This window comes from Lonchura striata, chromosome 5, assembly GCF_046129695.1.
Source record: "Lonchura striata isolate bLonStr1 chromosome 5, bLonStr1.mat, whole genome shotgun sequence".
Taxonomy (NCBI): Eukaryota; Metazoa; Chordata; class Aves; order Passeriformes; family Estrildidae; genus Lonchura; species Lonchura striata.
Window position 1 is genome coordinate 4,591,850 of NC_134607.1, and position 25,370 is coordinate 4,617,219.

Here is a 25,370-nt window from a genome sequence, read left to right on the forward strand (position 1 = left end):
ATGAAAAAAAAGGAAAAAAGGTGGCGAAGAGACATGTGAATTTAAAGCAGTGTGATTTAGTTACAGAATGTGATTTGTCTACAATACAAGAGTTCATATTCTCCCCAAGAAAAAAAAAAAAAAAAAAAAAGTTGTGCAGGGATTTTTATTTTATCAAGTCTGTCGAAGCCTGACTTTGCATCAGAGACAGGAGTTACTGCACAGGCCTCAGAGCACACGGATGCCAGGGAGGGAGGATGCAGCAGCACAGAACAATTCTCTCTGGGTGGCCTCACTTGCACATACAGAGCAACATCTGCCATTGCATCATAAATTCACCAGGCATTGCAATACAGGACATGGTCCAGAAAACAGAGCCAGGATTTCAGCACAGACTCTGCATGTTTAGAACTTACTCCTACTGTCTTATTTCTCTTCTTCCTAGATTTACTTGCTTTGTCCACCTTTCTCTGCAAACTAGACTCTGTTCAGCTTGCATAAAGTCACAACCTGCTTTTTAATGAAAAAAACTAACTCTGGATTAAGATAGGCTTAAGCAGAAAAGTAAATTTTAGTGTCCTGAGAGCCAGCCATGGTTAGTAACGTCCTGATAGGACAGCAGAGCAATACTGAATATGCAGCTGCATTCTTGTCCTGCATCTGCCTTCAAGAAGATTTTTTAACTTACACTTACTGAACCAGGAGCATATCTTGAGATTCAAAGGACATCTCATTTCTGAGATGACCCTGATCAAATGAGAACTCACATTCTCTGTGAGGGCATGGGGGTGGGAAGCAGAGGAAATGCACACTATATGTGTTCCATAAATAACAGTACCTTTCCCAAAGATACATCAAAGCTTCCTCTGAGACAGCTGGTTATACAAGGCTGTGCCAAACCACAGAGGCAGCAGAATTAACTCTTGCTTTTAAGAGCAGTGGGCACTGTCACATAAATTCTGTGCCTTTAGACCCCCCAATTTAGCATAAATATAGACATTTAGCAGTTATTAAATGCTTCCAAATTCTGTGAGTTGCAAGCAGCCTTTAATATTGCTTAAGATGACTTGCTGTGCTGCAAGGGAGGATTATTTCCTGTTCTGCTCAGAGATAATACCAGGTCTTGTTCGCATGTGTACTTTGGTTTCCAAAAGCTGATGAATTTTTGTAACTCTTGTCCTTCTGTTACCCTGAACACAGGGTTGCTACCTGGTGTGTACAGAAAATTCCCACACCAACCTTAGGTAGTTCTAGTTTTTATTTTCCTTTGTACAAAGTAGGGAGCATGGCGGGAACCCACATTTTGTGTAAATAGACACAATTTCTACATTTTAACAAACAATGGCATCAATACACATAGGTTCCAAATTACACTTTTTTTTCATTAATCAAACCCTTATTTACTACCTATATATCTCTTGCTTATCATTCTAATTCTTCTCCCCTCCATTTACTGCTTAGTCTTGTTAACTTCACTCCTGGTGGTTCTTGTCCAAACAGGCTGTTCATTTCAGAATAGCACTCCCTTTCCCTTAAAACAAAGGATTAGCCAAGCCTATAAATTTCCACAGGTTTCACAATACAACTACTCAATCACACCTACTGATTAATGACAAAATAATTCCCAAGTCTGGATCACATCTTGGACTAGGTATCACTTCAGAGAGTCTAAGAAGCAGAAGAACAAGATCAGGGCTGACAGAGTGATGTGAAGAAGCCAAGGAAAGCAGAAGGGGCAGATTATATGATCAGGGTGGTTGTCCCTCTGCCCAGCCTGTGAAGATGCACTTGCTCTATGCACACAGGAGGAAAACCAGGCTGAACAAGGCTCCTGGTGGAAAGCCACCATGCCCACAGACACTTTTACCTGCCCCAGCAAAGTCCTGAAGAGTCAGGACATGGCACAGACATCAGAGACCACGCACCACCCTTTAGCTGAAAGTGTTCCACGGCCTGTTTTCCAGAAGAATACACATTTAAACTTTCTACAGGCAACGTTCCAGCACCATTACCAGCGTGCAGGGGGTGCAAAGTCCAAAGGATTACCTGGCTCTGTTGCTTGGTGCCATTTCAGGTGCTTTGAGCTTAAAGAGCAATCGCTTAGGAAGACCTGAGAGAACCATGCTTTTGTTATCTTGTACATGACTTTGTTTCAGACGTTCAGTTCACAGATCTGTGTTCTTGCTGAGACTGCAGGGACAGTCCAGGAGCTCTTTGTCCAAATAAACACAAAACTGTCTGCTCACACAAAACTGATACAAGTCCTAGATTTAAGTATTGCCCATAGGCAACTGTGAAATATATGGCTTTTTTTTCTCTCACCAAAAAAAAGCTTCTATTGCTTTCCTTCTTTACCTTCTACATTACAACACTTTACTAGGCAAATGATCAGTTCATAGTTGACTGTGTGTAAATTCTCACATTAAAGGGACCCAGCTGACATTTATGCTAAATGGTCACAAAAAGTTCAGCTGTTTTTCTCTTTAGAATTCAAATCTAACCTAATAAAAGCTGGCTTTAGGCAGGATAGTTGTAACAAAAGCATTTCCACTAATATTAGCTTCCTGAAACTCAGTTATTGTCAACACATATGTTATTTCCTTCCGTCACAAAATTTTTATGAATGGCCAGAGTCTTGTGGGTGGACTGGAAAGAAACCAGCCCCAGTTTATTTAGTCTGATAGAAAAAATGTACCAGAAAACCACCAACTTATCCCCATTATTAAGCAATATATTACCATAGACTTTACAAATACTTTTAAATAGTATATCTTGCATACTGGAAATAAGCAGGATGAATTCCCTGGTAAACATAAGTAATTTATTAAAGGAATTGCATAATGAATTTTTTAAAAAGGTATCTCCCAATAAAACCAGAGACAGGAAGGCCCCATTGTCTCATTTTTCCCCTTTTAAACAATGAAACTCTATTGATAATCAGTGAAGGTGTTCTAGTTCATATTTATGTAAACAAAAGCAGAATCTGCACATCCCTCTGCAAATTCCATGACAAATAAGCACACAGAGCAATATATTAAAACTCCCAATTGAATATGGGACTATTTTAACACAGCATCTCTCAAGCAATGCACTGATTAGTTTAATCATTCATCTAAGTAGAAATAAATCACTGTCATCAGTTAAAAGAACATTACACATACTAACAAAAATAATTTTAGCTAATGCTACCCTAAATCACTTTGATTCCATTGTTAGGTTGTTAATGCACTAATTTTTTGCCCACTCACTGCCAAAGACTTGAATCAGAAACCAGGGTCTTACTGGAAAAACAGGGAAAACTACAGTATTCAGCCTCTGCTTTAATGCTGAAGATCCAAAAATCATTGAAAACGCTGAGAACATCAATTAGAATAATTTCTCTTTGAACAAGCCTTTTGAATTTGAAAGAGCTGCTGTGATTGTGCTGTCCCCTTTGCGAAGGCAGCATCCTGATGAGAAGGTGAGGTTGCAGTGAATTTCCCAAGGACCCTGCCATGCCTGTTCCTGCTGTCAGGCGCTGCAGGGTGGCAGCAGCTCCTCAGGTCAGGTCTGGTCTGACAGCCCTGTGTGCTGCCTGCAGAGTGTGAGACACCACAGCTTGGCCACGAAACCCAGCACTGCCAGGGAAGGAGTGTCCTGACAGGGAAATGGGGTCTCTGGTTCTCCCCGTTTCCTCAGCTGCCAGTTCCATCCTAAGCAGGTGCAAGAGCCCAGAGCAAGGAGAGACCCAGGGACAGCAAGGGACAGGCACAGGATCACAGAATGGCTTGGCTTGGGAGGGACCTCAAAGATCACCCTGTTCCACCACCTCTGTGCAGGGACACCTTCCACCAGACCAATCCAAACCTACTGGCCTTGAATGCTTCCAGGGATGGGGCACCCACAACTTCTCTGGGCAGCCTGTGCCACTGCCTCACACCCTCACAGAAATACATCTCTGATTCCACACATCTAGCCTAAACCTACACTCTCTCACTGGAACAGGCGGGACTCTGATTCAAATGTGATTATTCCAAGAAGAAATGGCGGCAGCGATATGAAAGAAGATAAAGCAGTGATCCCACACTGGGCCTCCAGCTCCCTTCTTCAGCTGATTTGGGCACTGCTGGCTGGAACGTGTAAAACCTGAAGCTGAGTGTTTGCACCAAAGAGGAGCTGTCCAGGTGGGACAAGCTCCTCTGTAGGTCCCCAAGTCTCAGCCATGACTGCAGTGCCTTTATTCAGCCCTGAGGTGGAACTCACATTCAAGCTTTGCATTCAATGCAAACTTTGCTCTCCACAAATATGTGTTTCAGGCAGTGTTTTCAGATGAGAACCTCAGGAACTATTTACATAGGAACACAGGCTACAAAAGATCACTTGGAAGACTAAATGCATTGCTGTACTGCTGCAGGAAAAGCTCTGCTACCCAAAAGGATCCATGAACTGCAGAGAAGCCATACGCTGAAGAGAGAACACTTTGCAACATTATTCACATTAAACCACAGAGTAGGAGTGACTAAGCTGGCAGTCATTTTTAGTTCCAGCTGTACTTTAAGTAGGAACTTCAAAATGGTGTGATCTTTAACAGCTTTCTACCCAGCATGATGTCACTGCAAGGGAGCACTTGTCTGGAATTAAAAGAACATATCAAATTGCTGATGTGACATTTAATTCAATAGAGTCAGCCTCCATACAGCCAGGACAGCACAGTGTGGGGTTTATGGAATAAAATAAACCAAAAAAAGCACATTTGTACATTGGAACAGACTACTGACTGTATGTCATAGACAGTATTTTAAACAATTAGTGCTCTGGCCATGTCAAGGGTGTTCTCCCTGACAAGACAAAAAGAATAAATAGGTGATAAATTCCAAAGGTCTGCACGATTTCTGGATCCAAACTTTAAGACCTCCAATGCATTAGAACCCCGCATTTTTGATTAAAAATCATAAAAAGGAAAATATCATTTGGTGGTATGGTGGGGCTGGGGAAGGTTCCTCTTATTCTAAGAGATGTTACAGCTTCCAACATTTCCACAATTGGGAAGCCTCAAGCAGAACTTATGTTGCCTCCTAAATAGCTATATTTAAATCTTCTGTGGAGTCATCCAGTCCCATGTAAATGGTAGAAAATGGAAAAATAGTGTACAAATTTCTTGAGGAGCAGCCTCACCAGAATCTATAAACAACTGCCTCTGCTGGCTTCCATTACCCCCTTCTCATACTCTTGAGTGACTCCTTTGATTTCCTCTGTTTAAATCCTGTGTGATGGGGCTATACCTCGAGTCACAGGGAAAGCACTGAACTCTTCCAACATGCACAGGAACACTCAGCCAATCCTCCTTTCTCCCTGAGCTCCTGACAGCACCAGATGGCACAAGGAGGACAGCAGCATCCTCTGGGTGGGATTGCCGGCCCTGTCAGCACCTCTGGAGACAGGAGCCTCCCCCTCACTGCAGCTGGCTCAGGTTAAATGCCCAGCCTTTACACAGCCTCCCACATCACTGGCACCAGACACCTAGGAACAGCAGGTATTCCAGCACTTCCCTCCCTGTTTTCTCAATCTGCTCCAAGTCTGAGGAGAAGAGAAAAAACTGCATCAACCTCTCAACACCAGGGTTGCTTTAATAAAATGCTTCAAGCTTAAGCCAAAAAAAGGGCACCAAAACTTTTTCAAGTTGTGACTGTGTGTTGCACGGAAACAAGGATGAACACAAATCATCACTTCTGGGCAGAAAACTACATTTTTAGTATCATGCAAATCTAATAAACAACACAAGCATTTATGATAGTTTAACGACTTTTCTTGCAGGTCAGGGAAAATGCAGTATAAACTTCAAGGCAGTTAATCTCCTGCCTTGCAGTGCACAATATCCTGGCTGAGCAAGTTACTCTCTGCAGGCACACATTAACTCTCATGCACAAAAAACCTTTGTTAAAGTAAGTAACTCTTACATTTGAGGTAGACAAACAAAGACAAAACCAAATAATATGACTGCCAAATGACAAAATCCTCCAGCTCTTGCCTTTACTTTCTCCCCCAGTGATTTCCAGATGCACAGTTTGAGTAGCAAGCAGAAACCAAAAGAGAATAGGGAAAATTGCAGGGTATCTGCTTACTTATGTCTGGTGTAGGAATAAGCAAAGAATGTTGAACTGTTCTCATGGCAGTGTGGGATATCACATAGCAAGGAAGATATCTGGCTATTTTGCAAGACTAACTATTGCTCAGGAAGGGGTGCTGTTTATGTTTCCCAGCTTTACAAAAGTTTTATCAATAATTTCATGTTCCTCAATATTATTAGCAAGACACAGAATATGCAATAAATAAGACTAGCTTTGGCTCATAAAAAATAAAAAGGGCTTCCAATCCTACTTGCAGAAAGGACAATAACACTTAAAGAAAGGAATGGATCTCTGAATTCCTGATCCCACTGATAGGAATAAGCAGGTACAGCAGAGATAATCAACTTAATTAGGCATCAAAATATGGATTTAGTTATCATGGGAGGCATCACAGTAGCAACACACTTCCATTTTGACAGTACCTCAGACAATGAACCTCTGCAAGGAAAAGATCCTCTCATAAACAAGTGATCCTTGCCTTTCTGTTACCTCTGAATAGTTCATAGGAATCACTGACATCTTTTGAGATTCACTGGTTAAAAGGACATCAAAGACAAGTGGCAAGGATTGAGCTGTCCAGGAAATTTGCAATTAGAGTTTGAGCAGAGTTTAAACACCAAGATTGGCTTCTCAGCAGCGTGAAAAGACTGCTTATGTTAATAGCACACTTCCATTTTTTTCTCCTCTATTAATGAGAAAAACTAAACCTCTTAAGAAAGTTTCACTTACCTTATCAACAAGGAGGCAAAACATAACTTTTAAGACAAATCTCAGACTTCGAAAACTCCAAGTTTTACAACAGATAGGGAGGTTGTTTAACAATGTATCAACCTGCATCTTACACCTTTAGTCTGTCCTTCACACAGAAGGAAGTATGGCACACGATCTGCCTGATGGAGCTAACAAGACATGAAAAGCTGACACATGAGACTTGAAAAGCAAATAACAGCACACCAAGAGAGCACAAAGACTTTCAAGGACTGCACATCAGGCAGTGGTACAGGTCTGCATTTAGAACACTTTCTTCAGGGCGGTCTTTGCAGAGAAGTAGAGCCAAGGTTAAAAGCCCTTGCTGGAAAGTCAGAAAGGAGGTCAGCAGCATCAAAGGATTGACACATAATGAGGGACTACCAACGTGTTTAAAAAGCCATGCTTACCAAATAAGGAAGCAATTAGAGGGAAGTGCAGTGCCATGCCATGCCATGTCTAAAGGTTATGAAAACAGAAGTTTAGAAGGCCAAGGAGGTAAGGGGAAATAATTACAGCAATTACAGAACCAATGAAGTTTCCATTAGCTATTTATTTTTTCTGGTAATAAAAACAAAATGCCTTAAAACATATTTTCACACAGGGGCACGAGAATAATTAATGAATAACTTATAATGACTGATCTGAATGAACAGCAGTCACTTCCACATCAAAAATAAAACACTTAGCAACATAAGATTAAATGGGGGAAAGTGCCATTTCATTATATAAGGACATAGCTTCATTAAAAAGTAATCAGAAAATGCCATTTTTTTTGCAAGCTTACACAAAGCCTTTTCCAGGGACAAGCAATAGAGTTGGAGAAGGGTCTGGAGCACAATTCCTGTGAGGAGCAGCTGAGGGAGCTGCGGGTGTTTAGCCTGGAGAAAGGAGGCTCAGGAGGAGCCTTCCGACTCTCCACAAGTACCTGGAAGCAGGATGCAGCCAAGTGGGGCTGGGCTCTGCTCCAGGTAATAAACAACAGGACAAGAGGCAGTGGCCTCCAGCTGTGCCAGGGAAGGTCCAGGCTGGGTATCAGGATGAATTTCTTCACTGAAGGGTTTTCCAGGCACTAGAATGGGCTGCCCAGGCAGGTGGGGGAATTGCCATCCTTAGGAGTGTTCAAGAAACACCTAGATGTGGCACTCAGTACTCTGGTCTAGTTGACAGGGTGGAAATCATTCAAAGACTGGAATCGATGCTCCTGGAGGTATCTTCCAACCTAAACAATTCTGTGACAGTACTTTTGGGGCTCACTCCCTGTAGGAATGTGCCCCCTTGTTGACAGAGTAAACAAGTTACCCTTTGTCCCCTTAAAAAGGAAAAAATCCCAGAAGTTTCTCTCCTGAATTTGGTTAAAAGACATCTCATAGGACCTTGGAGACTTCACCTCAAACTTAAGGATAGCTAATTGGACTGGAGCCATAATGTCCTGCCTAAGCAACTCCCTAGAAAAGAAGAGAACAAAAGAAGTAAATGGCTTTTGTGAAGAGTTTTCACAGGAGCAAGAACCTCTTGCCCTGGCTCTGTTTTTCTCTGTAAAGAGCTTTTTTATTTTGCCTTTTATTAAAGCTTTTTGTTTCCAACACTGTCACAAGGGCCATCCTGCTACTTTATGCCACCTGAGGTAGCTGAGCTATCAAGGGTATGATGTTTATCTATGAGAACTTGTAAGACCTGGCTTGAACAGACAGAACAACTCCCCCACTGAGAGCACAGCCAAACAGGGCAGGCCTGAGGGACCCAGCCCAAGACCAAGATTGCACAATTACGCTTTAGGATCTGAAATGTGAGGCTTTTCCTTGCTTTTAGCACCAGAGGATTCACAAAATCCAGCACACCTCCTGCTCCAGCAGGGCCAGTGGGTCACTCCTGGGTGCTGCTTGTGTGTGTCAGGACCCTGGACAGCTCTGGGATACTCTGGGATGCTCTGGGCCCCGGTTCTCCATGCCAGGCACAACTACAGCCATGCCCTGAGCAAAGAGCCCAGCACAAATCCTGTGCCACCCTCTGCTCCAGGCTGCCATTTGGAGAAGACAAGGAGAAGACAACGAAAAGTTTCAATAAACTGCAATGCTCTTCTGCCAGCTGAACAAACAGCCATGGAACTGAAGTTCCAGATGGAATTTCTCCTGGGGGTTCAGCACTGGAATGGACTGCCCAGGGAGGTAGGCAGTGGAGTCACCATCCCTGGAGGTGTTCAAGAAATGACTCGGTGCTATGCCTGAGCTGACAAGGTGGTGATTGGTCCAAGGTTGGACTTGATGACCTTGTATTTTCCAACCTTAATGATTCCATGGTTCAGTGGAATCACAGTAGCTGCTAGGACACCGTATTATTTTGTTATTTTTAAGGTATTGTCAGACCCAGCAAGTAGGTTTTGAGCTCCTTATCAAGCTAAAACAAATTTTGTTTTTCACTTAAAGCAATTCCCAAACCTGCTAAAAATCTAGAGCAGCAGGAAGCTCTTAACACAACAGGAATGGATTGAATACTCCCTGAGTAATTAGCCCTGCACTACAGCAAGCTCCTTGAACCTAGAGCCTTTCCCTCCACTTGGTTTTTGGGGCCTACTTCAGCCCCAGTTTAATGGCCAGGCTGAGGAAGGACAGCTTCCTATCAGCAAACATTTGAGCCTTCTGACCTGGCAGAGGATGAGATAAAAGAACAAACAGCTCGGAGTGTGCCAGCAAGGAATATCCGAGTCCCCAGCAGGGATGAGAGGTCATTAATTAGGCTCATACTGAATCCACTCTTAGTATTTGCTAACATACAACACTAACATTCAAACATGATGGCTGCAGTTTCCATGCAGCATTTCCAAAGACATACTTAGGCCAGACTTGTTTCTCTGGCTGAGGAAATTACTCCATTCTTCCTCTTATACTCATTCTGCTGCTTTACTTTTCATCCTTTTACCAAGATATGTCGTACAACAATTGTCATAACCTTTCACCTTTAGAAGGCTGAGCTGTCCGATTTTGATACTCCCCAAAATGAAGCTTCTACATTTTCCTTTAGCTTTCTTTATTCACATGTTGGATCTCATGGAAGACAGCACAGGTTGGTTGTTGGCTTTTGATAAGAGATATATAAAATCATAGAATGGCCTGGGCTGAAAGAGACCTTAAAGGTCATCTTGTTTCAACACCTTTCACTAGCCCAGGTTACTCAGAGCCCCATCCAACCTGGCTTTCAACTCTTCCAGGGATGGGGCATCCACCCCTTCTCTGGGCACCCTCTGCCAGGGCCTCACCCCCTCAGAGTGAAGACTTTCTTCCTAATATCCAATGCAAACCTACTCTGTTAGCTGGAAGCCATTCTCTCCTGTCCTGTCACTACATGTAACTGTGCCCATGGGTTAATTCTTCCACAGGATCACTGGTTTTTTTTTGAGCTAAGTCAATTACAGAGAGATATTCAAGTGTTGTTGCTCTCCACACATGTCTAGATAGACTTTATAAAGGGCAGGCAATAATGATTGCAGAATGACTTTTTGACCGTTTTACAATATATTCTTTTCCAATATTCTTTCTCCAGCCCAAAAAATTCACACTTAGAGAAAATTATTTTTTCCCCTAGGCATAGAATCTCCTATAATACAACCTGTAATTACAAAGTCAGATTTGGTTCTTTTCTCTTTTTTATATCACTAGTAAAGACACTACAGAAATGAACCACATAGACCTTCCAATTTTGTCTTGGTCCTCTGACAACGCCATTTATGATGCCTAGAAACAGCAGATATTAGACCATGCCATTGCTAACAAACAAGTTAGCAGTGATATGGTGCCCTTTTTTTCACAGTAAAGAAGATTTTAGTGACTCTAGAATATGCAGAGAACAAGCAGATCAAACTGATTCCTTTTAACAGCACCCCCCCTTGTATCTTATTTACATTTTCATACCTTTCAACAAAGCTGTGTACTCTTCACCACAAACAAATGGGACTCTGTCTTGCACTGCCAGAGACTACATATCCTCTTCTTTATCATTCAGCTTCTCCTTTTTGTCAGCAAAGCAATGGCACATTTGGGTGCTTCATGTCAGAGTTAAATCCCAAAGAGAAACCTTACCAGAACTGCTGAGTTTCATTGAGCTTTTGTATGAAAATCTTGGAGGCCTGTGAAGTCTAATCTTTCATAAATTACATCAAGATTCAACTGAAAAGTTTATGGATATTATTAAGTTAATGGCCTGCATTTTTCATTCATGAAATAGTTCAGTGGCAAAGCTTCCACTCAAGCAGTAAGAATTTTCAAGGTTTCATTAAGCCTGAAGAGGACACTTCTAGACACAACTGACTGGCAGACTCTGCACTCCAAATATTCCAGTGAAGAGGAGGTTTTACAGCACTTTGTTAAAGATAAATTAGCAATGATTCCACATCAGAATTCAAAATGGGCAAGTCTTTCACAGCAAGTTTGGCAAAGTGGTGGGTCACAGGCTACATGGTTTTGTTTACATCACTTCTCCCACTCCTACTTAAAATTCAGACATCCAAACTCAGTACATCAAAGAAATGCAAGAGCTCCACTGAACTTACAGCAATTCACGTGTACCAGGAGCCACACAGAACAACAAGCACAAACCCCACGTGTGTCAGAGCAGGAGCTCCACTCTGTCAGCCAGTCAGGGGTAGAAATTAAACATTCCCTCAGGAATTTTCCTCTCCAGCCCCACATACTGTGAATGCTGCTCATCCCAGGGCGTGCTCCAGAGAACAGCTCCTCAGTTTCATATATTGGGTGAGTAAAAGGCGAAAAAAAAATCCCCTTTCCAAGAGCACTACATAGGTGGATGCAAATTTCCAGGCAGCCAGCACTCAGCACTTCTTTCTCCCAGCTGCCACACACAACCTATTCCAAAAATGAAGGCACACAGGCAGACAGACAAAAGAAAGTTTTTTTTTTTGTCTGTGACAGAACAGGTTGCTATGAAGGACAGACATCTAAGGCAAAAGTTCACACCATAGTCAGATAAAATCCTCCTGTAGTTCCTAACATGAAGCATGTGTTCATATGAAGAAATTTCAAGTCCTAACATGGAGAGTTTTCAACAGAGATTTCCTTGGTAGATAGAATATTTTCAGTTGCTTCCCAAGTGCTGAATGATGTCATGGTATATTCCTACGTACCACACACATACACCTACAAAGAGAGGCTACAGCAACAAAAATGCAATTAGAGGCCATAACAGCAATAAACAGAGAAAACAACAAACTCCAAACATGAATGAAAAAACCACTGTAATAAATACATGAGAAGAGCAAGTGCTTAGTGCTGACCCAGCAGATGAGGTAATAGCCTACACAGCTCATTGGACAACCCTGAATTCATTTTCTCTAAACACTATTGTAATTTATATCCATTTTCACAGCCACAGTGGTGCCTTAAAGAACCTAAAGCACAAGAGTAATGCTCAGTCATTCAATTAACAGCCCAAGCAGCTGTGAGGATAGAAATTATACTTATTTTCTCCATAAAAATCTGTAATTTCTACAGTGAATGTTAAATTTGAGATAGTCTATGTATGAATTTCAAATAGAGAATAATTTAGGGTAGCACTCTTCAGCATTCTGACTGCAATCCGGATGTGTGGTATGTTTAATTTCTGTTTTGATTGTTCACAGCTTTCCAGGATTTGGCCTGGGATATGATCTGCCAGCAGCCTTTCCATGGCAATCTAAGCACAGAATTCCAAACCTCAGAGAACCTACAGGCTGCAACACAGCCTCGACTACATCCACTTTATTTTCTGCTCCTTCCCTCAAATCAAAATTTTTCTCCTCCATCCAAATGAAACTACTGCAAGTCCCAAAAGAGTGGGAAGAATATCAAAGTACAGCACAAACTGCTCTTAATACACCAGTAAAGTAAAAATTATTTTCACTCAGCTCATCATTTTTGCAGAGACAGCTTTTTTCATCCCTCGAATAAGCAGCTAGACATCCGCTGAAGGCAAAACAAAGACAAGGCAATCAAAAGACAAATTTTAAAGTAAAACCTGTGGTTTTTAAATTTACTCTTTCTGACAGGAATTTAGAGTGCACGGCAAATTAAGTGGTAGTTAGGCATATGTTAGTGAAAGGAAAAAGACTCTGAAAGCATAGTTTCAGAGAAAATGCTTTTTGGAAAACCATGAATTCTGGTAGAAAGGCTACTCAAAGCCAAGCATATATCTTTCACATTTTTGCAAGTTCTACTGTACTTAGCTTCTTTGAAAGCACAACAGGGTATTAACGTATTTGCCAGAAGATGGAAGAAACTTCCTAAATTCACAGGGAAAAGGGCTATGAAGTGACTTACTTGGATTGCTGCCAAATCAGGAATCCTGCACAACTTACATTTTCCATATTTATTCAAGTTTTAAGGTGATTTCAAAAATGAACCCCACCTGATCCGCTAATGAGATATTTAACAAAATAATCTTCCAGGGTTCCAAAATCATGCTCTGTAGAGCATTAAAATAACATCAAACTGACTTGAAAATTCCACAGACAAATGTCATCACAACATGCTGATTGAGAATGGAACCGGGGTTTCTCTGTGATCTGAAAAGATCAAAACAGCACAAAGAAACAACTGGAGGGAGCAAAGGAAGGAAAACATAACACAATAATTTAGGATGGCCAATACCTCCAAGGTCATCAAGTGCAACCTCTGGCCTTCACCAGCTTGTCAACTAACCCAGGGCACCGAGTGCCACATCCAGCTGTTTCTAAAACACCTGCAGGGCTGTGACTCCACCATGCTCTTTACCATCTCAGCTCCTTTCACCACTAAATTTTACTGGATATGACTAGAAGCAGCTGTGGCTTAGATCAGGCAAATACAGAATGTACCAAAACCTCATACCGGCACTTAAAACCTAAAAGAACTGTACACTTTTCCCTCCAGATATGGCCAGTCAAACCTATAATGTCCAGTATATAACCTAATTCCACTGGAGTTCTGCTCTAGGTCACAGATTCACAGCCTGGCTGAAGAAGGATTCCCAGCAGTGGTCACCGGTGCCACCTCCCCGCTCCAGCAGGGCCATCCCAGAGCACAGGGCACAGGATTGTGTCCAGAGGGGTCTGGGATATCCCCAGTGAGGAGACTCCCCAGCCTCTCTGGACAATCTGCTCAGGCTGGGTCCCTGCCCAGGACAGAAGCTGTGCCTCCTGCCCAGGTGGAGCCTCCTGGGCTCAGTCCCTGCCCGTGGCTCTGGTGCCATTGCTGGGCCCCAGAGCAGAGCCTGGGCCCTGCTCGGAGCCCTCCCTGCAGCCAGGGACACCCAGGGCTGAGGGCCCCTCTCAGCTGGGGCTCCTCTCCAGCTGCACAGCCCCAGCTCCCTCAGCCTTTCCCTGCCAGAGCTGCTCCAGGCCCCGAATCCTCTCGGCAGCCTCCGCTGGCCCCGCTGCAGGAGCTCCATGGCCCTGCTGTGCTGAGGGGCCCGGGGCTGGACACAGCCCTGCAGATGTGCCACACAGGCTGGGCAGAGGGGCAAGATCACCCCTCAGCTGCTGGCACTGCCCTCCCTGATGGCCCCCAGGACACCAGTGCCTTTCTTGTGCTCCTCTTGGGCAGCCTTTGGTGCACCAGGACCCGCAGGTCCCTCTCTGCAGAGCTGCTTCCCATCAGCTCTGTGCTGATTGCACCCCCAGCCTGTGCTGGGGCTGCTCCTCCCCAGGTGCAGGAGCCTGCATTTGCCTCTGCTGAATTTTAGGCAGGTGTTCCCTGCCCGTCCCTCCAGCCTGTTGAAGTCCTTCTGAAGGGCTGGGGATCTCCTCCCAGCTTGGCATCACCAGTGAACCTGCAGAGTAAGGAAACTCAGATTCTGCTCATCCCTCAGGTAGTTAACTGCTTGCTACCCCAAGCCCAGAAGAAAAGTGAAACCTATCACCTGGGATCTGCAGAGAAGGAGTGCCCTGCAAGAGCCAAGCACATATTTTTTATAAAAGCACCTTGCTTTTATTTAAAAATACTACCTCTCCTGACAAGGTTTATTTTATCTGTGTTCCTATGCCTTCAAAGCCACAACAGAGCTATCAGAATATAATCAGAACAGTATGTCAGTGTTACTACAGGGGGAAAAAAAGGCCATCTAGACAAAAGAATAGGCAGCAGCAAAGCAAGTGCAGCTCCTGCCTGGCACCAATGATGAGCGACTCATTTCACAGCTCAGGAACTGACCACGAAAAGGGGTTCTTTTCTAGAACCCTTGGATTTCACTCCAGGTGTGCAGATTACTCTGGTATTGGACTGATGGAGCAATACTCCCGTGGGAGTGTCTGTCTCTGCAGGATTCCTGTGCCCACAGCAGGATAAAGCAGAGGAGCCAGAAGTGTTCCATGCTGGGAAACAGAAGCAAAATGGGGTCTGTGCTCCTCGCCTGCATCCCTGCAATGACTGTCTCTGAGGTCTGTGCTGAGCTGCAGGGACTGCACACAGCAGCCTAGAAAGCACTGCTGGGGAGTCAAATGATCCCCTAGCTGTGAGTAAAAGGCCAGCTAGAAAGTGATACTGATAAAGACTGAAAACAGCAGCAGCAGGTGGGGACACCTGGGGGCTACCTAGGAGGGAGTGCAGAGACAAAAGTGTGCTGAGAAAAGCTGGATAAAGCACTGAAGCAGCAGACCAGGGAGCTGCCATAATTCTCCACCAGAGAAGGGGACTGATCCAAAGGAATACTGAGGGTAGCAGATGTCTTTGACAAAAGTCAGCACAAAAGCACACTGGAATGAGGGAGCTTTGAAAAAATATTGATTTCCTCTCACCCTCTTACCTATAACAGAATTAACCACAAATAACCCTTTGGGAGAATGCATATGCTAGTTCATCTTACTTCTATATTACCAAAATACCTGTTGCTCTCAACAAAAGGTGTATTTACTGTTGTTCTACAATTTTTCCCCCTCTCAGTCAGACACCAACTCCAAGTTCAGCTCAGGCATGGCAAGATCTAACTGACAGGCCAGAGTTTTGCTCTTGCAGGTTTAAAAACCAAGTGTCTATTAGAAGAACTTCTGTAATCAAGACCTCAGTGAGGTCTCCTGGCAAATCAGGTTTGATTTTGATCTGTCTTTTGCATTGTCATCTCCACGGAGAAGTAATGGTAGCAGAGTCATGCAGAACATTAGCTAGCCCTTGACAAATGTGTGACAAAAACCCAATTCAGCTGGTGACACTATTTAGGAGCAGGGCAACTTAGAGCCCAACCTGCTTTTCTGCAGCTGGAGATGCTCTGAAGGAAGGAAAACACAGCTCATCAGTGAAGTTAAAACTAAGAAGCTCTGCTGAATAAAAAGGGTGGCATTTTTGCAAGCTCACACATCTGTAAACATCTGTGTTAAATGACTTGGCAGAGCTGTTCCAGCAGATGCCTCACACTGAGGGCCCTGCCAGGTCAAGCTGGGCTCTCAGGTCACTTACCCTGGGTGATTACCCTCCACAAGAGCTGGCAGAGAGAATCAAGTGCAGTGTTCCATACAGCAGAGAGCCTGCAGTGCTCACAGGAAAGGGAAAGAAAGGAGAAAATATAGCAGGGACACAGTTAACATGCACTTTACAAACCAAATGAGTGTGAAAATCAAGTTTGCATGGTTAGCAAGAGTAATATTGCATGGAGCTAACTGGCATAACAAACTTCAGAGTAGAGGAAAAATGTAAAAAGGGCCAAAAGCTTATATTTAAAAAAATAAAACCAGGTGTTATATCTTGCATAGCAAATTACTGCAAATGAGGAGTTCCTTGCAGGATCAAAATGCTAATAATGAAGCAAGAAGGATCTAATTTACATTGGAGTAGACCCATGCTGAACACTTCTATGTTCTTCGCCTCTATGTCTTTACCTCTGATGAACAAAGACCCTTTGAAAGCACAAAATACAAGTTTCTGGTCTACTAGGAAATGCTATTTATTTTGTAGGCTTCATATAACAGCAGGCTTCAGAAAAGTACTCAGCCTTACAAGTGCTCAGTGGGAGCACATATCAAACTTTAGAGAGAAACCAACATAGCTAATTACCACTAGATAGGTTTTTTTCTACTATTTCCTTATCTCTCAGAGGGTCTATTCTCAAACAAACAGCTATTCAACATGAAACTCACAAAACATAGGGACTACCTTGGCACCATAACAACAATCTGGTGTAAATGCACACCTGAACATGGTAGTATCTGATTGTATCTCAAGCAAATAACATAGAATCAGAGAATAGTTGGGGTTGGAAGGGACCTTAAAGATTATCAAGTTCCAACCCCCTGCCATGGGCAGGGACACTTTCCACTAGACCAGGCTGCTCAGAGCCCCATCCTTAAATAGTTCCAGGGATGGGATATGCAGAGCTTCTCTATTTCAGTGCCTCACCTCCCTCATGGTAAAGAATTTTCTCCTAATATGCCATCCAAACTCACTCTCTGTCAGTGTGAAGCCATTCCCCTCGTACTGTCAGTCCAGGCCCTTCTAAATAATCTCTCTCCACCTTTCTTGTAGGCTCTCTTCAAGCGCTGGAAGGCCACCATGAGGTCACCCCAATGGCTATCCTTCTCCAGGCTGAACAATCCCAATTCTCCCTGCTTTCCTCACAGAAGAGGCTCTCCATGCCTGTGATCAGCTTTGGTGTTTCTCCTCTGGACTCAGGCCAACAAGTCCATGTCCTTGCCATGAAGGAATCCTCCTTCAGTCAGACTAAACAAACAGCACTCAATCACTGCATAAAAACAATGGCTAATAAATGCTGAGAAACTGGGGGAAAGGAAAAGAAGATAATTCTTTGTTATCCAAAAAGCCAAAATACCAAAATTATGAGTCCTTAGTAGAACTGCACTCAGCAAAAGGCTACAGGGCTAAATCCTGGCTGTGCTGAAGTCAGCTGGAACACTTCTGTTGACTCAGAAGTATCCAGGCTTCACTTACCCTATTTTACCACATATTTTATTACTCATTTTGCCACCACAGCTCCTTCTGTGTTCGTATACTGGCCTGAGTATCACAGGGGCTCTCTAGGTCTCTTCCTTTTTTTTGTTGTTCTTTGCATGAAGGGAAACAAATAGGTCCAGCATGTCTGTTTACTGTGTGGGAAAAAGGGATTTTTGCAATATTTCTTCCCCAAAAGCCTACCTGAGTAAACCTTCATTTTCATTTTCTCCAGAGGTCTTCAGGCATAGAGTTACCTGTGCAATAACACTATGCATCACATTTGAACGACCAAGAAATGCCTGAGACAACTATTATGAAGAGCAGCATATTCCTACAATAATTATTTCTTTGGCTTTCTCATTTTGACTGGCAGAATACTGGATCACAGTACAGATCTCTGTAGCCTTTGCTTTTATTGTCTTTTTTGACCTAAACTGTCTCCTATTGAGCCCAGTCCCAACACTTCAATTTGCAGCATTGCTCCACAGTACCAAGTTACACTGTGCATAGAATAATCAGCAACACTAAATACAAGTTTGTTCAAGCAGAAAGGTGACATTAAGCTCTGCTTTGGAGTATTTGCTACCGATGTGTTGTACCATTCCAAAGGATAAATCTGAGAATATATTTCTGAGGGCACCACACAGTTAATTGGCACATTTTTCTAACAGACCATTAGAAAAACAAAAACATTCAGAAGTTAAAAAAAAACCCAACTATTTGAGTAAAAGACTTGTGGTTGTTCAGCCTAGAGAAAAAGACTGTGGAGAGACTTGATAGCAGTCATATGTGGAAAAGAGAAACAAAAATCATCTCTTAACTTATAGCCAAGGGTAATTTCAAGTTAGATTTCAGGAAATGTATTCTGTGTATAAGGGTGGCAACTTACTAGATTGGACAGCCTAGTGAGTTGGAATTACTGTGAGGAAACTGTAAAAATTCTTAGATAAGTATTTCTGAAAACCATGAAAGATGGTAGACTTGGATTAGATGTTAAAAAGAAATGGATCCTAGAACAGGATACTCAGGGCAGCTGTGGCTGCCCCACCCCAGCAGTGTTCCAGGCCAGGCTGGATGGGGCTCTGAACAACCAGGTCTGGTGGGATGTGTCCCTGCCCATGGGGCATGAGATGATGGCTGAGGTCCCTCCCAACCCAAACCATTCCAATGTGCTGGCAGAGCTGCCAGCCACAGGGCAGAGGGCTCTGAGCATCCCTTGCAGACCATGGCTTGGCACAGGTGTCACTGTGATCCCACCAAACTGGTGCTGCCTTGTGTTTTGGTGCAGCACTGCCTCCTTGTTGGGTTTGACACTGGCCAAGCACCAGGCACCCACAACAGCCATCACTCACCCACCCCTGCCACAGCTGGGCCGAGGAGAGAAAAAAATTAATGAAGAGTTCATGAGCTGAGCTTGGAAAAAACATCTTCAAAGCCAGGTGTGTTTTTTATGGAGATTGCTCTTCTCCACAACATACCCAGACTGACACTGCCAACTGCCCCCAGCCCCAAATGCCCATGGGTTGGCAGAAATCTCTAGGACAGTCTTGGAGAAAGAAATTATAGAAGGAGAAGAAAAAAAGAATTTCTGCACTGAAAAGATAAATTTCTTTCTGCACTTGGTATTCACAGTTATATTACACAAGTCCAAATTCACTGGGCCTTTAAATGTCAAATGTTGGCTCAGTTCATAGCAGTACTTTCAGCTTCCTTGCCTTTGCCTGCACTACAGACTAACCCTTTGGCCACCACATTCCAAAGCCACCTCAGGCTGGTAGTGACTAGCCAGTAAACCATCTCCAGCACAGATTCAATTGCCAAATTTCTCCTAAAATTACTCCAAAAGAGTACTAAGGTTTATAGATCAAGAAGGAGAAAGGAGCCTGGATTTTTGGTCTGAGCAAGCTGTACATGCAGGATTTATGCAGTACATCCTGAAGGAAGATAGGCATGCTGTGTTATTTTCCCTGTGTCCCAAATGCCACTGAGAAGCCAGTGCCTCCTGCATGGGAATCATTCAGGTGATTAAAGTAGTTCCAGGAGAGAAACACAGCCTTTTCCCTCCACGTCCTACCAGGTGATAAGAGCTCTAAAAATCAATAGTGCCTGGCTACATTCAGTCAATTTCTGAACTGTAATGCAGCAGAGCTCTCATTACAGGTCCAGCTGGGCTTACACTCCCCCCTAAGCAATAAGACAAGGGATTTCTTGAAAGTCACTACATAATCTTCCTACAAGGTGTGTAACTTTGCTACCCCTTATTAGTAGCTTCAGCAGCAGCATAACCTCCCCTGCCTTTGTCCAAGCCTGCACTAAGCCACACTTCCATCTGTCTTTAGGAACTTGTGGGAAAGGGGGGCCTGCACCTCAGCTCCACAATAAACACCTTCTGAACATATCCCGTTATAGTCCAGTAAAATTTACATGAGCCACAGCAAGAAACCAAATGACAGCACAAAAACAAAAGAGGTATGTAGCATTCCATAAACTCATACTCATTATTCTGCCACGTGGTAAGAGCTGGGTATGAAACAGACCCAAACATAAGCCTCAAATATGCCAGTACAGGTATTAAGCCCATTTTAAGAAGTATCTTACCAAAAAAGCCAACTACTGCAGAGAGAAATTTAATGTAATGTGCTAATCACGGAATCATTCAAATATATAGTCACATATACAGTAAAACATCTTTAAACTGAACAATATTAATTTTAATAACAAAATACATAAAATAAAGGGGAAGAGGTGGACAGCATATAAAGCTTTCTCAGGAAGCAAAGGTTGCACTACACCTGTAGGTGGAAGTCTCAGTATATAAACAAGTTCACTGCCAGAAAATCCTCTGCATGGAGGAACAATCTCCTTTTAGTATCTTATCAGGTATATACAACTACAATAAAACAAAGCAAACCTAACTGTGTTGCCTTTGGGCAGACTAGAACCCACCCTTATTTCTATTTTTACACCCCCAGCATGCAGCTTATATGCCCTGAAGTAATTTACAGCCATCACAAGTCTGGTGTCCCTGCAGCTTCTCATCTGTGCCCACTTGCTTTAATTACCATTTCACTCACAACAGTTCCTGCTTCTAAAGCAGCAAGTTTATGTCCTCATAAAGCAGATGAACATTGACAAAAAAGCCTATAAAATTCCCAGGGCCTCTCTGTCCCTCTTTGCTTGCACTTCCCACTTCAAGTTCAGCCTTTTTGCTCTGTACTTTGCAGTCCCACAGCATCACATCTGTAGTTATGACTTTGGTACTGTAAAGAAGATCCTTCAGGGAGAACATTTCAGCTGTACAGCCAGTGAGCAGAAACGTGAGCTCCTGCATTACCTAGGAAAGAGTGATGGATGCTCAGTCTCTCTGGATTTGGAGCACAGAGGCTGAGTCAGGGCAGCCCATCCTCTCTCTGCCTGCAGGCCAAACTGACACTTGCAGCCAGACCCAGCCCTTCCCTGTCTCTGTTCCATTTGGAAAGGTCAGCATCTCTCTGTGTTTGCACTGCCTGAGACAAAGCCCACTTGGCCTCAGATTATTGCAGACAAACCCCACAAGCAGCAGGCTCACCCCAGGAGACATGCAGTGAGCCAGGCTGACCAAAGCCCACGCCAACAGGGGATAAAGCAGCTCCCTGGTCCCACTCAGCTGACTTCCACAGGGGCATGTTGCCCTTCCTTCATTTAATTACTTCAAACCAGACACGTTCCAGCTCAAGTTTCCCAGCACAACTTGGATTTTCACCATCAGGTGTGTTTGCACCCTGTCTCTATGAAGCAGCTTCACAAACACTGTGGCTCTTGCTTAGCTGGCCAGCCAGAGTAGAGGATGTTCTACTACAGCTTTCCTAACACAGCACACAAACTGCTCCAATTACACAGTTCTTAATTAGTCAGGGTGGAATCATAGTGAAGGTAGGTGTTTTTCTTAATATTAAGCCACATTTTTGTTTGGATCACCCTGATGCCAATGGCTAAAGATTATCCAGGACTGAAGATTATGCATTATGTTTTAGCTTTCATATTATCCAGATTGTGTTCTGCATTCTGAGCTTCATATGAAGTGTTAGCAGCTCTCTTCATAGCTCAGTCACACAAAACAATCCTTTTCCATCCCAGAACCAAGGACAGCTGCAGCTTCATGCCCAAAAAGTGCAAACAGCAGGGAACCGAGGAGAGCAAACTGGGAGGATGGGATTGCACAACCTGGAGTTGCAACTGGACAATTAACCCCAATATGGAAATGGACCAAAACTTATAAAAGTGTGAAAACTCGTGACTCGGAGTTCATCTTGGCTGTACCCTCAGCCAGGCTCCTGTACTGCCCAAGGTGAGGCCTTTTGATAAAGCCCTACTTTACTCCTTTAACTCTGCCCAACCTCTGCTCTAGGTGGCCTCTCAAGGCACCAAAGGGAGGACTCGTGGTGCCAAAGAGCACAATTTGTCAGGCCTTTACAGACAGTATATCATCTCCCAGTTTATGAAAAGCACTGTATAGTACAATTGCTTGAATAACAAAAAATATATCAGCTGCTTTCCCAAAACACAATTTATATTTCACAGTATTTAAATACCTCTTCACCTTTTAGTATACAATGTTTTCCACAATTCCAATAACTAATGTTTATCACAGTTTTATCTTGAGTCAATATATGTAGTCCAAATCAAGAACCGAGTTTGCATATTAATGTAGGCATAGAGAGCAGGAAAAAAAATTAAGGAAGAAAAAAAAAAGGGACCAAAAGGGAAAGCACCAAGATATTTCCCCAAATCCTAACTAAATACAAATCAAAGGCACACAGGGAGGTACTATTTAGGCAGCAGAATTAATGGAAACACAAATTAAAGCTGCTTAAAAGAATGCCTGTAGACCTAAAATTTACATCCATATCCAAGGCACCTAGAAAAACTACCACAAATGACAGCCAATATTTCACTGTATTTCCCCAAGCAGCTCTTAATTAAAGAGCATTACCGAGAACAGAGTACACTGCTAGCAAAAATTAACAGAGCACATCCAAAATCAACAGCAGGGGCAGTAATTACTGCCTGCTGCCAGCACTGCAGCCACCAGCTCCTGGCCCACATTGCCTCAGGTGGTTTCCCATGTTCCACACAGCTTTTGGATCACCTGGGTCTAAAACCAGCCTAACAAAATGGAGTGTTTGCCCTAAGGGAGGTACCACTGTCCTCCTAGAAGGGCTGACTTTCCTTACACAGCTCCCAATTCCAGGCTGGTTCTGCACACCAGCCTGTCCAGAGCCCACACCTCACCTGCTGCTGGAACCTTCCCCAAGATGGTTTTCCTGCTGTTCTCTGCATGCAAAAAGGGGGAAAAAAAAGTCTGCAGATTCTACACCAAACTCCCTTTCCACACCTGTTTTTTTTTCCCCCGAAATAATTACAAATTATTCTACTCCCTGCAAGCTGTTGCTGTCAGGGCAGGGAATTTGCCTTGAAACAGCACCAGCAGGACAACACAAAATCCCTAGTGAAACAAAACATGTTGTGAGCAACCAAGAAAAACCAAGTAAGCTGCCAAAATTTAACAGGTACCTTGAATGAAAAGCACAAATCACACTACACAATCATCAAATAAGTTACTGTTACCCAACACACCATTCAGAAGGTATCAGAGAATGCCTCCAGTTCACACTTACAATTAGAACAACTTATTCTCTGCCTTTATATTCATGGTGGGAATTCAAACTTTAAACAAATATTTGTATTTGGATTAAACAAATATGTTTTTAAAATTACTTATGTTTACAATATGTAATTTGTATTAAACAAATATGTGACTTGGAAAATATCATCTTTCTCCTGATCACAAAGTACCCAGAAACAGATGTCACATTTCCCAATTTTCTTTGGTGGCTGGCAGTTATTTCCTTTGGATTTCCCCAAGACCATTTGTGATGACTATTGATGAGAAGCTCAGTGCAAGCAGCCACTCTTGTAACTGACAGCTTCTGCAAGTGAAACTCTACAAGGGATTTGAGCAGCTGAGGAGCCATATTTTAGTAATTTAAAATAATTTACTGGTACCAAAAGCATCTAACTGATTAAGTAAAATACAATGAAACCAGAACTTTTTTTTTCAAATTTTTTCAATTTATTTTGCCAGATTAAAATGTTAAAGTTTAAATTCTGAAGCGTCTTTTGAAATTTATTCATTCATCTACCCTCCAAAACAATAGAGTGAAAAGTTACATTTGATTTGACTGGGGTTTTTAACCTCTTGGGGGATGGAGAAAGGTGACCTCAGAGGGGCATGCTTCCAGCACCTGCACTTTAGAGGTTCATGCAAAACCCTGCACTTAACCCAAAGCACCTTCACAGACATTAACCAACCCCTTCCAACATTCAAAAACAGCAAGAATCAACAAAGTCAAGCTGCTGGCTCCTCTTGTTGGGCTTCCATTGTTTGCCACCAAAGAACTTCATTAACTGGGAAGTAACTGGGGACACCTTCACACAAAGCTCTGTTCCATCCTGGCCACACTGAGCTGAAGCCATTGCAGGTGAGGGATCAGGCTCACAGGGACTGCAAGCCCTGACTGAAACGCAGAAATCACCCTCCTGAAACAGCCAGAGCCAAACTCTTTAGAAATCAAGACAGGTGACCCAATTTTCATCCCTTGTGTACATTCCAAAAAGCAGCCAGGGAAGTATTAACATTCATACAACCAACATTTTCAGAATGTGGAAGTAAAAAAGCAGATGCTGTTTGGTATTGAGAAATGAAGATACAATTTCTTGATGACCTTTTAGCCTATTTATACTAATTTGAATCATGTTACCATTTAGTATTTTAATACTTAAAATGAAAACAAAATGTGGTACTAACCTGTGGGAAGAGAGAGTAAGTTGCATTGTCAATTGTGACAGAATATAAAAATTCCCCATCAAACCAGAGGTTCTTTCCCATGGGGGAATTCGTCTTTGTCATAGCAAAGAGCTGCCCAGGGTCACAGCATTCTTCCAGCAGCTTCCTAGAGAAGGGAACAAAAGAGTAAGGGCTATTAATTGGAGCCTTGTCACACATTTGCTAATCATCACCCCTCACATCCCTGCTCCTGCTGCCCTCAGGTGCTCCCAATCCACACTTCCCAGCCAGCAGATGAACCCTGGCACTGTTTTTTTTGCTTACAGAAGAGCCAGAAAAACTGGTTTTATTTTGGAAAATCTCAGAACCAGAGAAAAAAATTAGATCTAAGTTTTAATTCAGACTGACACAGAAACAAAATCAAGATTCATCAACAGAAACTTCACCCTATACAGCCCATTTTAATGGGCAAAAAACTGATCTCCAACACATGCAGAAATCAGATAAGCTCCTTTGAAAATTCAATCCAAGGTGTACCCATAATCAGTACCAAACATTATTTATTAAGAGCAGGCCTCCTAAATCCCCACAGTTCCATAGTTAGGTATGGAAATGTTGGCACCTCTCTTCAGTTACTGCTTGTCCTTGTGCTACATTCCCAGCAGTATTAGAGGCTCCTTCCTATCTGGAGGGCAGCCTGAGTCACCCCAGGATGATGGATAAATATAGAGTGGCTGCACTCGCTGCTGTCCCTGCTGAAACTCCATATCCTCTTACTCCCTCGTGTCCCAAAATTATTTCCTAGCC

At 43.0% G+C, this 25,370-nt stretch overlaps 1 protein-coding gene across 2 annotated transcripts in view; it reads right to left on the reverse strand.

Moving 5' to 3' along the window:
- The window catches only part of ST8SIA1 (ST8 alpha-N-acetyl-neuraminide alpha-2,8-sialyltransferase 1), a 109,796-nt gene that overhangs the window by 58,711 nt on the left and 25,715 nt on the right, over window positions 1-25,370 (reverse strand). For both annotated transcript variants that reach the window (XM_021529969.3, XM_021529968.3), the window contains exon 2: window positions 24,585-24,729. In XM_021529969.3, coding sequence (XP_021385644.1) covers window positions 24,585-24,729 — 145 coding nt within the window. The remainder of the gene's footprint in view (window positions 1-24,584; window positions 24,730-25,370) is intronic.